Below are 18,397 nucleotides of genomic sequence, written 5' to 3'. Positions count from 1 at the left end.
TGAGAGAGGTACCCACACCCAGCCAACTGGCATGGTGACAATTGAAATCACCACATATGATTTTACTCATGATATGATTTTACTTTGTCTTTGTGTTCTTTTTCAAAATTAAATAATTAAAACAAGTACTGTCCTGGCATACCTATTTGCGTATATATAGAAATATATATAATTGAAGTTCACCTGTTCCTGAACCTGTAAAGTCTTTCCACCATACATGCTGAGTTATTCCAGCTATACATTCCTTCTTAACATATGGAGTGAATCCAAAAGTAACTGAGTAACTTTTTATTCTCATAATCGGGCTTCCATGGAATAGAGTTCAAAGACTCTCTCAAAGTGATGAAATTAATGCACTTCTGGTAAACTCGAAGTTGCATGACTAATGACAACAACCCTTATATCCTCCCATCCCAACCCTCTCTCGCTCTTTCTTATCTGCATTGACTTCAACTGTCACCAATTTAGCTCGTCTGGAACTACTCGATGCACCACTGTCCACGTATTGCAGGAAAGATCTAATGTGACACTTGTGGCCTCAACTTATCCACTGAATTTTCAAACTGTATTCCTTCAACCAGCTGCACTCTGTGCTTGATTTGATCATGTTCATCTTTCCTTCAAACTTTTCTCCTTTTTCCTCTTCATGCTCCCTTTACCTTCTCAGATCATAAAATCTCGAAATTTTCTGTCTTCCTGGTGGTTTTTCAGGGTTACATCAAGGGGCTGCGATGTCTTGCAGCTTACTTAATCAGGCAGATTAGTGTAACCGGGTGAATGAATGAATGAATGAATGAATGATCGTTTTAAGGCCATTTTCCCCGCTAAAGCGGGGGTTAGCCTTGCGGGCCCCATGACAATCATGGTTCCCTGTTTGAGGCAATGTTTTTTATGGCCGGATGCCCTTCCTGACGCCAACCCTTGGTCGCCTCTTACGATGCGCAGGGATACCTATTCTAAACCGTGGTACACACCGGGATCATTCATCCAAGCAAGCTGGTACTCAATTTGCCGACCTCGGAAGGATGACAGGCTGAGTCAACCCCCCTGGCGTTAATTCAGCGATCGATCGGGATTCAAACCCAGGATCCTAGGATCCCAAGCCGGCACCCTAACCGCTAGGCCAACACCAGGGATGTTCGTCTTTCATCTAACCGGGTGGTAAAACGTAAATACGCACCGGAAGGTAACAGTCTCGTGGGAGTTAGGGTTGGCCACACGCATTGGGAGTGGAAATTTCGTGGGCTGAGTGCGCGTGACGTTTGAGACCGGAGTGGACGGCGGCCATGTTTTTTGTGAGGAGCTTGTATGTGAGGCTCATTTGGGGCCATCCCATCGGTAAATATACACGTATTATTCGTCAAAAGACGTGAGGATGTATAAAGTTAGTACGGAGTAGTCTTTTATTGAGGACATGTTTGCCGAAATGTTGTACATAATATCGGATGGTTTTGGATTCGGCGGCTGAGTGCATATTTTTTGCAGTGTTCCAGGGGGAGATCTCCGGAGGAGATTAGTGTCAGTTTGATTCAGGAAACGACACGTGTTTTGGGAGTTTATCAAAGTTTCCCTCCCTCCTGTGATGATTGGTGTGCCGGGAAGCGGTGCCTGATAAGTGTGCTGGGGAAGGTTGGTTTTGACCTGAGGATTGTGCTTCCTTCCCTTGTTTCAGGCCATCGACACTTTTGGCTACCACGTTTTTTTTTGTTTTGTTTTTTGTCTTTTGTCTACTTTTGTCTTTTTGCTATTTTTGTATATTTTTCAACTATTTGGCTTTGTAAAGTTACCACAGTGTGACGTTGACTTTGTTTTGCAAAGTGTTCATTAAAAATTCCAAAATCTCAATTTTGCGACTCGACAGCAAAATTATTCCAGTGAGTAACCCCGAGTAATTTGTGTATCCAAGTATACCGGGCAACATTAGTCTGGCCTTCAGTCTACTGTCTCTTCTGTTCCACTATTTTGTCTTCTCCAGACATAGATAGTGTCTCGGACTCGTTTCTCAACAAACTTCTTTCTCTCTCCTCCATCTTTTGATGTATTCATGATTCTAGTTATCCTGCTGAATATCTCGTTGCTGGTACAATAAATTATACAACAACAACACAACATGCATTTTAAGGCCATTTTCCCTGCTAGAGCGGGGGATAGCCTTGCGGTCCCCATGACAATCTTCTTCATTTTGCCCTATTTTCTGCATCTCTCCTTGTTAACCCCCTTGCCCGCATTTCTTCTTCCACCATCTTTAGCCAAGTCTTTCTCGGTCTTCCCCGTCCTCTACTTCCTTCTAAATTCATTTCCATCACTCTTCTCAACCAGTCACTTTCATCCTTCCTCAACACATGACCAAACCATCTCAACCTGTTCCTCTTCACTGCATCAATCACAGGCTCTATTCCCATCATCTTTCGCAATTCATCATTTGTCTTCCTCTCTCTCAACGACACTCCGCACATCCACCGAACCATTCGCATTTCCACCCTTTCCAGCCTTCGTTGCTGCTCTACGTTCACTACCCATGTCTCGCTCCCATAAATCATAACACTTCTCACACATGCAGCGTACACCTTTCCCTTCAGCTTCAACGACACTCCCCTCCTCATCAGCACGCCACTCAGTTCCCGAAACTTCTTCCATGCACATCTCACTCGAGCAACCATTGCCGAGTCTGATCCACCTTCTCCATTCAGCATGTCTCCGAGGTAGCAAAATGTTTTCACACCTTCCAGCTTCACGCCGTCTCCAAGATCCAACTCAACATTTCCTCCATCTGCAGCTCCCTCTGTGCACACCTTACATTTTAATGTAGCTGCCACACTGGTTAATGACGCTCTCAGACCACTACATTTTTGATGAACCCACTCAGCGCACATTGTACATTGAATGGAGTTCACTCCGACACCCTTCCTGCACACAGCACAATCAGCATATGGCCACTTCCGAGTTCTTCCCACCTCACCACATGCTTTACCACTTGCCATTACCTTCGTCTTTCCGATATTCACCTTCAGACCTTTTGTCTCCATACATTCCTTCCACTTGTTCATCTTTTCCTTCAGTCCATCCATACTTTCCGCAATCAACACTAGATCATCTGCATACAACAACTCCCACGGTAAACCCTCCTTTACGTTCTGAGCCAGCACGTCCATCACAGCTACGAATAGTAGTGGACTTAGTACCGACCCCTGATGCACTCCCACCTTCACCTCAAACTCACCACTGTTCCCGTCCTTCGTCCTTACAGCTGTGCGCGCTCTTTTGTACATTGCCATCACTACTCTGATCAACCATTCCTCCACTCCTAACTTCCTCAATGCCCAGGTCAATACTCTGCGTGGAACCCTATTTAATGCTTTCTCCAGATCAACAAACCCAAGAAACAACTTCTTCCTCTTCTCCATGTACTTCTCCTGCAACTGCCTCACAATAAAGAGCGCGTCTGTCGTTCCTCTTCCTGGCATAAATCCAAACTGCATTTCGTCGATCTTCACCTTCTTCCTTATCCTCCTCTCCAACACCCTTTCCAATACCTTCATTCCATGCTCCAATAAATAAATAAATTAGTTATGGTACAATAAATTATGCAATGAGGTATTTGCCACAGACAAGCTTGCTATTTCCTCCTGGAAAGACAAACCCACTGATGGAAGTCCGTATTGTCTACAAAAAGCACATAGCCAGTCAGTTTTCATCCTAAGATGGACCAGACTTTGGCAACAGGGCCAAACGAGGTCCAAACTCGCAAGCATTTCACCATCTACATAACTTGCTGGCAGATCAAGTGCATCTCTGGAATACGTTCCGCATATATGTCTTCATTCTTGAAGGATGCAGTCATTATGGTCATCGCTCATGTCAGGAGTGGAGCACATCCCATTCTCTTTGAAAAGTGGCATCCATAATCTCCTCATTAAAAAGATGTCTCCCGACTGGGCATGGGAACTTCCATCTTGACAATGTAGGGAAGTTCCTGACCTCTCTTGACACCTCCACTACTTCTGGTCCTAATGGCAGCAGTTCCCTCGTACTCGAACATTGTTCATCCGCCTTTGAAACTCCTGCTTCTCTGTTCTTTGTTACCTCCGCCACCGAAGGTGAATGGAGGTTATGTTTTCACCTCTGTTTGTCCGTTTGTGAACAAAATATCTCAAAAAGTTGTGGATGGATTCGGACGAAATTTGGCAGAGATGTAGCGTATGTTACAAGGACGAAATTATTAGATTTTGGTGAAGATTCGGATCCGGCTACGATAATGTTTAGGTGATTCTTCGCCATTGGGAGATAGGGCCAAAAACGATACATAGGAGGATATCTCAAAAAGTTATGGACGGATTTGGACTAAACTTGTTGGGCAGGTTGTTTGTGTGACAAGGAAGAATCGATTAAATTTTGGTGAAGATCCAGATCCGGATCCAGCTAGTATAATTTTTTAAGTGATTCTTCACCATTGAGTGATATGGTCGACCAGGCTAAGTGCCCTTCTAGTTCTTCTCTGTTCTTCGGAGTAAATTTCTAAGAACCACCTGTGTACATCATGGAAAAATCACGAACGTTACCCAAATTCAATGGTGCCAATACTGATCACCCTTAATAAGAGAACAGCCAGCCTTCCGTCATCATAAAAAAGTAATGGAATCCCTCCCATCATAAAAGAAGCAGTGATGGATTCCATCACTTTGCTTGTAATTGGAAGGAAACGAATTGGCGTATAGTTCGTAGGTTCTAGTTTTGCACCCTTCTTATGGATGGGAATGAAGCTTGCTGACTTCTGAGTAAGGCGAGGAAGTCAAAGGAGAATGTGGAACCGTTTGAAAAAAAATGTTCAAATACGTAGTTGGATTTCTTTGACAATTCTTCTTGGGAGACGGGGTTAGATTGTCGGACATTTCTGGATTGAAAGAAATATTTGATGTGATCAAGTATCATGGGATCTTTTCCAAATCAGCAGAGGGAAGCTGGAACATTGGAGAGGTCAATAATGTATCCAAGCAACAGGATGTGGCCCAAAATGCTGCCTTGGGCACATTACATCCTCCACTGGGAGGGGATGAAACAGCATTCCATTGAGAGCTATGTGCTTTCAGTGTGGCTGGAGAAAATGAGCAGGAGAAGAATGAAAGTGGCATTGTATTCCACAGACAGAAAGCTTTGCAAGCATAGCGGGGTGCCAGACTCCAAGAACTCCCTGAGATACTATACGTCTAGAGACAGCCCTGACTTCTTGTTTGAAATGCAGGGCCTTCATCCATTTTTGAGAGAGAAGCAGCAGCATATGCAAAGTTAAGTGGCCGTGACAGAATGTTAACTGTTGGTCAGATCAGGTCATTTGAGAAAAGGAACGATTTAATGTCAGCTGTGATGATTGGTTCCATGACTTGGCTTTTAATTGGAAGTTATGTAACGTCGCGGATCTATTTTTGCACTCTTCTTGTATCCTGGAGTGACGTTGGTTGTCCTCCTAGCAGATGGGAGGTGACCTAAGATGGCGTGCAGGCTCAAGAGAGCAGACAGAGGATAAATGAGAGCAGCAGAGCTGAATTTGTGAACGTGTGTGTGTGTGTGTGTGTGTGTGTGTGTGTGTGTGTGTGTGTGTGTGTGTGTGTGTGTGTGTGTGTGTGTGTGTGTGTGTGTGTGTGTGTGTGTGTGTCTGTCTAAAACCGTTATAGGTGACATTTTGAACATTCGAAATACAGTTTGATCCAGAGGTAGGTGGGGTGGTCATGCTGGTTGATAGATATGGTATGTTTAAGGTAAGATGTACATGATTTAATGTATCATCATATTATGGAGCGTGAAAGGAAAGTTATAAATATATGATAACACATCAAATCCTATTGCGAGTAAAGTTGGAATAAATGATGTTGCATTGATGGGTTGACTGACTGCCTGGACGCAACTGAGGTTGTGGATCTACTGATTTACAATCTATCGATGTGGATCCATGATCGAGGTTGTGGACCTACTGATGTACCATCTATTGATGTGGATCCATGATCGAGGTTGTGGATCTACTGATGTACCATCTATTGATGTGGATCCATGATCGAGGTTGTGGACCTACTGATGTACCATCTATTGATGTGGATCCATGATCGAGGTTGTGGACCTACTGATGTACCATCTATTGATGTGGATCCATGATCGATTTGTGGATCTACTGATGTACCATCTATTGATGTGGATCCATGATTGAGGTTGTGGACCTACTGATGTACCATCTATTGATGTGGATCCATGATTGAGGTTGTGGACCTACTGATGTACCATCTATTGATGTGGATCTATGATTGAGGTTGTGGACGTACTGATGTACCATCTATTCATGTGGATCCATGATCGAGGTTGTGGATCTCCTGATGTACCATCTATTGATGTGGATCCATGATCGAGGTTGTGGACCCGCCGTTTGGAGAGGTCCTGGGCTGAAAGGATCAAAACCGCGAGGAAGAACGGTGTCCAGCTGATGATCCATGCAGTCAAAAAACGAGTCAATTGCTTTAGCTAAGAGAACTATGTTTTGAGGTTTACAATTTAAATAAATACAATTAACATTGTTGAACAATAGAGCATGCTTTCAACAAAGGTAATTGTTGAACAATAGAGCACGCTTTCAACAAAGGTAATTGTTGAACAATAGAGCACGCTTTCAACAAAGGTAATTGTTGAACAATAGAGCATGCTTTCAACAATGGTAATTGTTGAACAATAGAGCATGCTTTCAACAAAGGTAATTGTTGAACAATAGAGCACGCTTTCAACAAAGGTAATTGTTGAACAATAGAGCATGCTTTCAACAATGGTAATTGTTGAACAATAGAGCACGCTTTCAACAAAGGTAATTGTTGAACAATAGAGCACGCTTTGAACAATGGTAATTGTTGAACAATAGAGCACGCTTTCAACAAAGGTAATTGTTGAACAATAGAGCACACTTTCAATAATGGTAATTGTTGAACAATAGAACACGCTTTCAACAATGGTAATTGTTGAACAATAGAGCACGCTTTCAACAATGGTAATTGTTGAACAATAGAACACGCTTTCAACAATGGTAATTGTTGAATAATAGAGCACGCTTTCAACAAAGGTAATTTTTGAACAATAGAGCACGCTTTCAACAAAGGTAATTGTTGAACAATAGAGCACGCTTTCAACAATGGTAATTGTTGAACAATAGAGCACGCTTTCAACAATGGTAATTGTTGAACAATAGAGCACGCTTTCAACAATGGTAATTGTTGAACAATAGAGCACGCTTTCAACAAAGGTAATTTTTGAACAATAGAGCACGCTTTCAACAAAGGTAATTGTTGAACAATATAGCATGCTTTCAACAAAGGTAATTGTTGAATAATGGAGCACGCTTTCAACAAAGGTAATTGTTGAACAATGGAGCACGCTTTCAACAATGGTAATTGACCTGTACACAAAGTCCTTTGCCAGAACATTATAAGAGACTTCCTTCTTCCTGGCACCTGTCTCCAAGGCATGCTCTGTGTCCCCAAGGTACTCCTAAAAGCCATTCTTGGAGTAAAGTTTAACAGTGTTTAGCTTTGAAATGAGAGTTGTTGTTGTTGAAATCCATCCTTATGTACTGGAACATCATGTCAACACACAGTAGCATCTGACAATGATTTGTTTTTCTTTGTCCACAGTCCAACACCGAAGGGATTTGAAGTTGGCTCATTTTGTTCTTTTGTGGCACGAAAGATGTATCTGTAATGAAATTGATAGCACGGGCAAGGACGCAGTTGAGCGGTTCGTTGGGGTTGTCAGGTGTCATTGGAAGAATGGTCACGTGTCGGTGTACTCGGCTAGGTTAATAACATTTTTCTCTCTATATAATCAAGCTAATGAAGATAACGCTAATTGCGACGCACTTTGCAGCCATTTTACCCAAACAAGGATAATAGCGGTTGCCTCCATTATTGTATGTAGGGGTTAATGTTGATGCGTTTAATGGATAACACCACATTCATGTCAAGGCTAACTGTAATTTGATGCATTGTAACAAGGCTAATGGCGTCAGCATGTATCACTCCAAACAAAATGGACCCTTCTTCTCACCAGCAATCTCTCCGCCATCATTATAAATATAATATTCAGTGGAACTAATTTCGGGCCATGTTAATGGGACATTTTTCGGGGGGATGCGGATTAGGGCTCCAGTTTTAATTTGCCGTGAAATGAGTCGTGGCAACCAACACAATGCAATTCCAAGATACTTGGTGAATCCCATTTATCACGGTAATTTCGTTGCATTGCATTCAATGTTATTTTGTAATTCTGGTTAACACCGTCACTTGGACAGATTGCCTTTTAAAAGTGAATTGCCTCACAAAGCATATGCTGCATGTGAACTGCTTCTTACCTCCGCCACCAAAGGTGGATGCAGGTTATGTTTTCACCCCTGTCTGTTTGTCCGTTTGTTTGTGAACAAAATATCTCAAAAAGTTGTGTACGGATTTCGACGAAACTTGGTGGACCGGTTGGGTGTCTGACAAGAGCAAAGAGATTCGATTTTGGTGAAGATCTGAATATGGATTCGGATATGAGAATTATTTAATTTTTTAAGTGATTCTTCACCATTGGGAGATCGGGATAAAACCGATACATAGAAGGATATCTCAAAAAATTAGAGATGGATTTGGACGAAACTTGTTGGGCATGTTGTGTGTGTGTGTGTGTGTGTGTGTGTGTGTGTGTGTGTGTGTGTGTGTGTGTGTGTGTGTGTGTGTGTGTGTGTGTGTGTGTGTGACAAGGAAGAATCGATTCAATTTCGGTGAAGATCTGGATCCGGATCCAGCAAGTAGAATTTTTAAAGTGATTCTTCATCATTGGGAGATAGGGCCAACCAGGCGGAGGTTTGCTCTCTACTGAGTGCCGTTCTAGTTGTTTTGGTTTTTTTGTCAATGATGTACATTTATCAATGTCAATAGTTGTTGTGGATATAATTGTATCTGCCTTTGTTTCATTTGATCATTTTATTCGATTTCTCCATTGCATTCCTTCTCCGGATGCTGCATAACGTCATTGCCCGGCACCAAAGGGGGCCCGGCAATGACGCACGCTGAAAGGGAGTGCTCAGTTTTCACTCCGGTTGTTTTCTTGTTTGTTTGTTGTTTGTCCGGGTGATATCTCAACCGTGCTTTGAGCTAGGAAGCTGAAATTTCGGCACAATAGTGAGCAAGTCCTTTGGCAAAAACGGTATGTTTTGTTTTTTGATTAATCAATTAATTGATTAGTTATTTAATTATTATCGCTTAATTAAGTACTTATTTATTTCCTTTGTGACAGACAGCACACCAATATCAGCTAGAAAGCTGATATTTGGACACGGCAATGACCAAGTGATTTGGCTGTTAAGGCTATTTTTGATTTTTTGATTAATCAATTGATTGATTCATTATTTATTTATTCGATTAATGAGTTAATTTTTTTTAAAATGAAGTTACAGATGCGGATGAAACAGTGGTGGTTTAGGTATTCTATTAGCCAATTAATTATTTAATTATTTTACGATTATTATTTCATTATTTTCATTATTAATTATTTATTTATTTTCTTTCTCATCTGGGCAATATCTCAGGCACCTTTTGAGCTAGGAAGCTGATATTTGGACACAACAGTGACCAAGTGATGTGGCTATAAAGAATATTTTGTGTTATTGATTAATCAATGAATAGATTAATTACTTATTGATTAATCAATTACTTATTTAATTAATTTTCAAAATGTTACAGCTTAGGATGATGCACGGGTGGTTTAGGTATGCTATTAGCCAATTGATTCAGAAAATATTTTACGATCAATATTTATTTATTTTAATTTTGCAATTAATCAATCAATAATTATTGGACACCTCTCCCTCCCAATACAGTCCCTATGAGCTGCACGGCGGCATCGCCGGGCGCCGAAGGCAGCTCCGCAGATATCTCCGTATCTTGCTATCATTTCCAAGCCGAAGGCTCCCCGGCAATGCCGCACTGGAGGATATTTATTTATTTGGCATGGGGGTGGTGTACTTTGAATGTATCTGTACTTTTTGTACACCGCACCTTTCCTATGCCATCTCGAGGCATTGCAAATCGTCATTGCTGGGCACCCAAGGGGGCTCGGCAGTGACGCACGCTGAAAGGGAGTACTCAGTTTTCACTCTGGTTGTTTGTTTGTTTTCTTGTTTTCTTGCTTGTTTGTTTTCTTGGTTTGTTTGTTTGTTTGTTTGTCCGGGCGATATCTCAGCCATCCTTTGAGCTAGGAAGCTGAAATTTCGGCACAATAGTGAGCAAGTCCTTTGTCAAAAAACGGTATTTTTTGTTTTTTGATTAATCAATTAATTGAGGAGTTATTTAATTATTAGTGATTAATTAAGTATTTATATAATTAATCAAATTTCCTTTCTCTTCTGACCATTACCTAAGCACCTTTTGAGTTAGGAAGCTGATATTTGGACATGCCAATGACCAGGTGATTTGGCTGCAAAGGCTATTTTTGATTTATTAATTAATCAATTAATCGATTAATTATTTAATTATTCGATTAATGACTAAAAAAATTTTTCTTTCTAAGTAACAGATTCTGATGAAATGGTGGTGGTTTATGTGTTCTATGACCGAATTGATTAATAATTTAATTTTTTAATGATTATTATTTATTTATTTTCATTTTATTAATCATTTATTTATTTTCTTTCTCCTTTGGCCAATAACTCAGGCACCTTTTGAGCTCGGAAGCTAATATTTGGACATGAGTGACCAAGTGATGTGGCTATCAAGGATATTTTTGATTTATTGATTAATCAATTAATCGATTAATTATTTAATTATTCGATTAATTACTAAAAAAAAAAACATTTCAGTTACAGATTCTGATGAAATGGTGGTGGTTTATTTTTGATTTATTGATTAATCATTTAATCGATTAATTATTTATTGATTAATCGATTAATTATTTATTGATTAATCAATTAATTATTTAATTTTTTATTAATGACTTCTTTAATTAAATTTCGAAAAAGATATATCTTTGGATGAAGCACTAGTGGTTTAGTTATGCTATTAGCCAATTGATTAAGAAAATATTTAGTGATAATCTTGTATTGATTTTAATTATACAATTAATCAATCAATTAGTGTACACCTCTCCCTCCCAATGCAGCGTAGAGGAGCTGCACTGCGGTATTGCCGGGCGCCAGAGGCGCCCCGGCAATGCCGCGCTGTAGGATATTTATTTATTTGGCATGGGGGTGGTGTACTTTGAATGTATCTGTACTTGTTTTTTTCCTTAGTTGCTTAATAAGCAAGAGTGGGTTGCAAACCACCTTTTTAAAATAAGCATGTTTTTAAGGTACGGTGGGGAGCGGGGCGCTCTGAAGTTACTTTAAGGCTTTAGCACTGTGTTTCGCATCGTAATATGACTTTTGGACCACCTGTATTAAGTGTGTATCTATCCTATAAAAGGAGCTGTGCATGCTTGCATGCGAGTTCCACCCATTGGTTGGACGGTTCACCTGAATCCACCCACAATTTGCATACGACAAGAGCCATGTTGGTGCTCACTGTGATGCGAAGCCAAATATATCTTCGGAGCTGTCATAATCACAAACAATCGCCATGCCCTGCCTAAAAGTTTTCACTCCATTGTGAAATGACCAAAGCGACAATTTAAAGTATTTTGAACCGAAAGGTATCACAGGCCTTGTGAAGATCGACATCAGTGATCGAGTTAGCGTTCTGTTGTTTATACACCGCCCAAATAAATATGTGGCATTCTCTCAAGTAGTGCTCTTATTGCAGAGGCTGTGCAGGTCCTTGCTATCATTTCCAACTATTTTGCCTTAAAATTGTAAGTTGGACAGGTGACAATAACGGGTTTCTGTGAAGTCGGTGAGAGCATGATAAGGGAGCGGAAAGCATTAAATAGTCCGCTGTTTCAATGTGCGAATACCTATTTGCTTTTTATGAGTGGGAGGAGAGTGAGGTGGGGAGAGGATTGAGGAAAGGGAAGGTTGAGGCTTTGGAGGGGTCTGGGTGGGTGGAGGACTTTCGGTGGGGAGGGGGGTTGAGTTGTTGTGGTGGGAACGGGGTTGTGGGCTTGAAGTGGGGAGGCAATCACTGCCTTAAGAGTGGGATGGGAAGGTTGAGGAATAGGGGCTGAGGGAAGGGGGTAGAGCAATGATGGGATAAAGCTGGGAGGGGGAGGTTGAGGCTTTTTGTGGTGGGTGTGGGGTGGGGGTTGAAAAGTTGTCAGAATTGCATGAGCAAGTTTCGTCACAGTAAAAATGTAATTGGTTACAGGTGTGTGTGCATGCGTGTGTACATGTGTCTATAGGGGAGTGACGCAATCACCCTACGGGTGATGTGCTAGTGATAAGTTAGAGTTGTCTGGTTTGACCCAGCTCAATAGATAGGCTGAGGAATTTTAGCCAGGTTATGGTATGATTGTCTCATGCTGTCCTAGTCTAAAGGAATGGGAGCCGTGTGAAAGGGAGATGCTTCGGGTGTCCTCGACATCAATGTGGCCGGCCTGTGGATCAAAGCGTATGTTGTATTACAATATATCCCCACTCCCGCACACCACGTGGTGTGTAGAGTGGGGGAGTGGAGGAAAGGAAGAAGCTCCGACCCTCTGGCGTTCATCAAGTGGGGGCTGATGTTCCAGCATTGCCATCCATGAGTGACGGTGAGCATGGCAGCGCCACTGGCCCATGCTGATTTTGGCAATGGTGGTGCTAATTTTGTCAGGATTGGAGTCGGCAATTAATCAAGACTGTATACCTGCACAAGTGTGGCACACCACTGGACCACGCCACCAGGCACCGACGGCGATGCCATGAGTATGGCGAAGACGGGCTGGGGGAGTGAAAAAGGGGGCTCGGCGGCCATTCTCTGTCTCTCTCTCTCTCTCTCTCTCTCTCTCTCTCTCTCTCTCTCTCTCTCTGTCTCTGTCTCTGTCTCTGTCTCGCTCTCGCTCTTGCTCTTGCTCTTGCTCTTGCTCTCGCTCTCGCTCGCTCTCTCTCGCTCTCTCTCTCTCTCGTGTGGGCCCTTAGCCAGGGGTTAGGTTCATTCTAAGTATTGTGTTTATTAGTTGTGTCTTTTGTCTGGGATTTATGTGCTGTCTGTTTTATGCATTGTCAAATTATTAATTACCTCCGCCACCAATCACCCCTGTCTGTCTGTCCATTTGTCTGTCTGTGAACAGGATATCTCAAAAAGTTGAAAACGGAATCGGACTAAATTTATCAGAGAGGTAGCGTATGTGACAAGGACTAAATGATTAGATTTTGGTGAAGATCCGGATACGGCTGCTTGAATTTTTTTAAGTGATTCTTCACCATTCGGAGATAGGACCAAAAACGATACATAGCAGGATATCTAAAAAAGAGTTGTGGACGGATTTAGACGAAACTTGGTGGACAGGTTGTGTGTATGAAAAGGACTAATCGCTTCGATTTTGGTGAAGATCTGAATATGGATTCGTCGACAAGAGTTATTTAATTTTTATGTGATTCCTCCCCATTGAGAGATTGGGCTAAAACCGATATATAACATGATATTTTAAAAAGTTATGGACGAGTAATGACTGAACTTGGTGGAGTTTGGTTCGGTGACGAGAACAAGTCGATTCGATTTTGGTTCAGGTCGGAATCCTGACCCGGCCTATCAGTGGGATAGAAAACGTAAAATGTTCACCAGGCGTAGGTATGCTCTCGACTGAGTGCCGTTCTAGTTGTTCCTGTTTCCACCATCTCTCTCACCATCTCTCCCATGTTTACCGATTTGGTTCATTGAAAACCTCTGGAATCAATGCTGTCGGGTAATACCTTTTTGGGGCTATTTGCACGTGTTTAGACAGACACTAGAATATGGGGCTTGTCACACCACTGCACAGTTCGGGTGGTGCATCGTCCAATTTTAGCTTTAAGCCGGCTATCCTCGGGGCATTAACTCACAGCGTGTGCGGTTCCCATCTTTGATCACTTGCGGTTTTGGGGAGGAGCCGTACACGCGATAGTATGTATGTGGGATAAACCAAAAAAGTTGCATTCCTTGGCAAGTATCAAAGTGTGCCTGATGAGAGTAAAAGTTCTACATTTGTGTAGCGTTTCGGTGTAATTCAATAACCATTGATCGAAGGGAGTCTGGATGCAGTAAGCGGAGGTGTGACCCGCAGTGCCGGTGCCATATCCACTTCCCTAAATTCATCGATTTATCTATCGACTTAATTTATCAATTCACTTCTTTAAACACTTTCCATGTACATCATGTTTATAAAGTTATACCTCACACACATATATTTTACTTCCCGTCCTCCATGAAGACAATCTATCAGCATGGGTCTACACGCCCGTAAAGGCCTACTATTGAACAAGGTGCTCTGCATCATGGTTGTCCACATCTTTGCAGACTGAACAGCCAGCTCGATGCCTCATTTCAAAGGTCGATGTGCTCCGAGGTCCAGTGTCCGTCGGCTGAGGACACAACCAAGGGGGCTATCCTGCTGCAGTACCCTGTACTGTCACTCACTTTCATGTTTACACTCGTTTCGTAATCACAGTCATTGTGTGGCCAGGCTTTGCTACCTCTTCGGAGGAGCATGTTGACCTCCTCTGAAATTGTTTTTTCGAGTAGAAAATATACAGCTCATTTAACTCATTCTTGAGCAACTTGACCTAGTCCGGTCTTGAGAGCCATTGCAGCTCTCTAACATAACGACCTTGAATGGCAGGAGATCAACTGAGCACTTGGAGACTTGTACATAAAAGAGCAAAAAAAAGAAAGAATTAAATGAACAGAAGAGAAATCTCAGCAAACGAGCAATTGCGTTCGATGAATGGAAGCAAACATTAGTTCGTTTGGTAATGTCACGAGTTTGAATTTGGTGCTAAAACAGGTGAACCCATTGACTTTTGCGGAATAATGACGACGAGGATGATGATGTGGATGGTTTACGGTCGTGCCACAGTGAGCAGCGCTGCCTTTAACACAGTGCGGCGTTCGCTGCCATACCAACGCACATTGCAAATGGTAATTCTGAATACCAGCCTCGGAATTGTCCTTTGGGCATATTGGCCTTTACAAATCCAATCCCGAAACCAAGCAAAATAAAAAATTGTGTCCTTTTTTTTTTTTGGTGTCAGCGGTGGGAATCTGTCCTGAAGCAAAACAGCTGCTTCTCATTACCATGCACTTCCCATCGTGTGCTTTTGTTACATGCTTAGCTCTACCGTACTGACCTTTTGGTGAGCTTGGTGTGCCCAAGAACTAGTGTATACCTGTCCATATTGTGTTCTGATCACAGAATTAAGGCGTAATCATAGCTCTTGTCCAATTATCGCCACGTTCCGTGGAATTGTTCAAATGTCTTTTCAGCGGGCACCTCCTCCACTTCACTGTTGTAGCAAATATCCTCACATCCGCTCCGATTGTGTTCCAATTGAAAGTGGGGAAAACAAATGGCTTTTTCCTTCATCTCCAGTTAGTGCCGAAAGACCCGGAACGTTTATTTGCATGGACAGGACCTCAAGAATGCGTTATTGAGGTTAACGTTTGTTTGAAGATTTTTCTGCTATGCTTGTTGTATGGAAGCAACGCGAGGAGCTGTCGATGCTCATTGCTTACATAAGAACAGAGGGGAAAAGAAGAAAACATGGTAGACAGCCTGGTCTCTCTGCGATCCCAGTGTGGTCTCTGCGCAGTTGAGTGCAGGCCACACCGCACCCGAGCAGCAAATCCATAAAGACTGGTCAGCACCAATGTAGCACCGAAGGTGAGACAAGCAGTGCGCCCTATAGAGCCTCACACAAGTGAGAGCTAACAACTACACAATGATGTAAACTTGAAGTAAATCAAAGCATGGGATGAGGTGGTGATGGTGGTGGGTTGTCCTTCCTTTTGAAAAACCCAATGCATATTCGCTAAGACAATTTGCGGCCCGACTTATTCTGCCACAACTGCTTTTATGCGTTCAGGGAACCTTAGCTGCTTATGTTCTACCAAGTAGTGTGTCTTTGTAAAGGCAGCTGGTCATACGACTTGTAAACCAAGTGGCTTTCTTGGCTTAATACAATTCTCAGGTTGGTCACCTGGTGTCTTAGCTGCAGTGCGTGCTTTTCCCCAGGTGCTTTCACCTTTTTCTGATGCCATTCTTGGCGAACGGGTGCTTACGGTCGGCACTGATCGGACCGCGCTTCGGAGCCTCCTACCTCGGCCTGTCGCCTCCCTTCAGCTCCACCTAAGCCCCGAGCCCACGAGCGAGCAGGATGGCAAAGGCGGAACGCAGAAGGCCAACGCTGGGGCGGCCAGCTTGGTTGGAGGAACGTGGAAAATTTTCAACCTCTCTGTTCAGATGAACACTTCGCTTTCTCGACCTGGGCAGGTAAAAAGCACCTCTTTCATTACACCTTCCTGCTGCACCACTCACCCAGAAACGTTGACAAATTGAAGCTCCAATCCATCACACCAACACTCTCTTACCATCCACAGAGGCAATATAACCACCTTTAGAGGCCATTTTTCCCCGCAAAGCGGGGGTTGGCCTTTTTCGGGAACCATGGTTGTTGTTGTTTTTTGGTCCCCTTTTTGAAGCAATGTTTTATGGCCGGATGCCCTTCCTGACGCCAACCCTTGCCACAGAGGCAATGCGGGATGTTAATTATTCTTGTATCTCTTACATTTGCTTCACATCTAAAAATGTCACTAAGGTTTTGTGTGTCGGCTTCGTCACAGCCACGCAAACTCTTTAACTTGCATTACCAGTCAGGTTGCCGGCAAGTGGGCCTGACCATGGTCATTCTCTAAGTGAAGCGTCTTCATCCATCACGACAATCTATAACCCCAATAACCGCAGAGTCACCATGACCTTGGCGTCTGGATTTTTCAGCTGCTTGAAATTAAACTGTCCAAGGCCTTGCAGTTGTTCTTATGACATTTTTTTTGGAACAAGTTGCAGATTGATAAGATGCATCATGCTGTTGTTTGGACAAAAACGACTCGATGCAAAATGTTTTTGTTTGATGTCTCCTCCAGATAGCGTGCGTAAAAGCATTTGAGAGGACTTCCTCGCACGCATGATAATGTGCCGGCAGTGTGAGCAAAGCACACTTACTGTGATCCCTATCCGGCCCATGGAGCGTGTGGCTAATTTTGAATGCCAGGACAGCAGACAACGAAGCACACACTCCATGCGCTACATTTTGATTGCTTCTCAAATTTGTGCTTGGAGTTGGGAATAAGCATATTCAAACCTACCGCATCACCTATTAAAATATGGTGGGATTGCACACCCTGGATTAAAACGCGGAGGAAAATGCTGCCCCTACCTACCCTGTGCCCACATATAAGTAAGAAAATTGGAGAAAAAAAACGAACAAAAGAACGGAGGGGGATGTATATTAGGCTGGTCCATAAATTTGAAGATTTGATTTTCATTTCTCCACAAGCCTGCCCCTATTCCTATTGAAGAAAGTAGTTTGTGGTGAAAATTTGAGCTTGATTGGACAATATTTAGAGGTTGCTCAAAATGTTGACAAATCTTAATGAATAATAAGACGCAGAATTTTTAGCATCATACATCAATTCATAGATAATTATCTATTTTCAATTACTCAAATTATTTATTATTGTTGGCTTGCACTTGTCTTCAATGGTATGACCAAGAGATTGTGCAAAAGCACTGGCCACAAACATAGCATGCCGATCTGAGAGGTTTACTCTGTCCAAAGTTGCCACGAGTGCTGGAGTGATCACCTTGATGAGAGCCTTTTTCGCCTGTTTGGCAGAAGATGGACTTTGGAGTTTGAATTCATTGTCCCCTGAATCGGAGCTTTCAATCTCAGACTCATCATCATCATCAACCACAGCCGATGTTGATGGAACAGATTGCATTGCTGTTAGAGTCTCACCAGCATGTTTCTTCTCTCTTTTATCTTCATTCTCAAGCCTGATACGCTTTCTGTTCTCCTTCACTGCCAGAGTGTTGTCCACAGATCCCATACGTGAACTTGAGGGATCCTCACCCTGCATGACAAGGAATGCTTTGTCTTCTTCATTCGTCATTTTCTCAAGCGCATCATTTGGTGAGATATCAAAGAAGGATTGAAGATCATCTTTGAACATCTGCTCCTTCACTCTATAGTTTTCGAATGTCTTGGTTCTATTTTTCTTTACCAGTTTGTAGGCATCATACAACTTCAAACGTTGGCGCTCACAGGAATCTACTCTCTGCACTGGAATTCGTGCTTTCTCCCAGTATGCACACACAGCTTGTACACTAAGTTTGGCACTTTCACGAACTGTATGGTGTTCTTGTATGTGATGGTACACCATTTTCTGCAATGTGTGTCCTTTGGTTGGTAGTCCCCCACATATTATTTCCTTTTCAGACTTGCCCAGCA

The 18,397-nt window shown here is 42.5% G+C and overlaps 1 protein-coding gene across 1 annotated transcript in view; it reads left to right on the top strand.

The window, feature by feature from the left end:
* LOC137439216 (uncharacterized) overlaps positions 1-18,397 on the top strand; it is a 340,252-nt gene that overhangs the window by 298,485 nt on the left and 23,370 nt on the right. The window contains exon 6 of the mRNA XM_068134947.2: positions 16,123-16,380. Within this exon, the coding sequence (XP_067991048.2) occupies positions 16,123-16,380 (258 nt within the window). The remainder of the gene's footprint in view (positions 1-16,122; positions 16,381-18,397) is intronic.

This window comes from Myxine glutinosa, chromosome 14 (assembly GCF_964187855.1).
Source record: "Myxine glutinosa chromosome 14, kmMyxGlut1.1, whole genome shotgun sequence".
In the NCBI taxonomy this organism is placed as follows: Eukaryota; Metazoa; Chordata; class Myxini; order Myxiniformes; family Myxinidae; genus Myxine; species Myxine glutinosa.
Note: the sequence above shows the minus strand (reverse complement) of the source record. Positions and strands in the feature narration are given on the sequence as shown.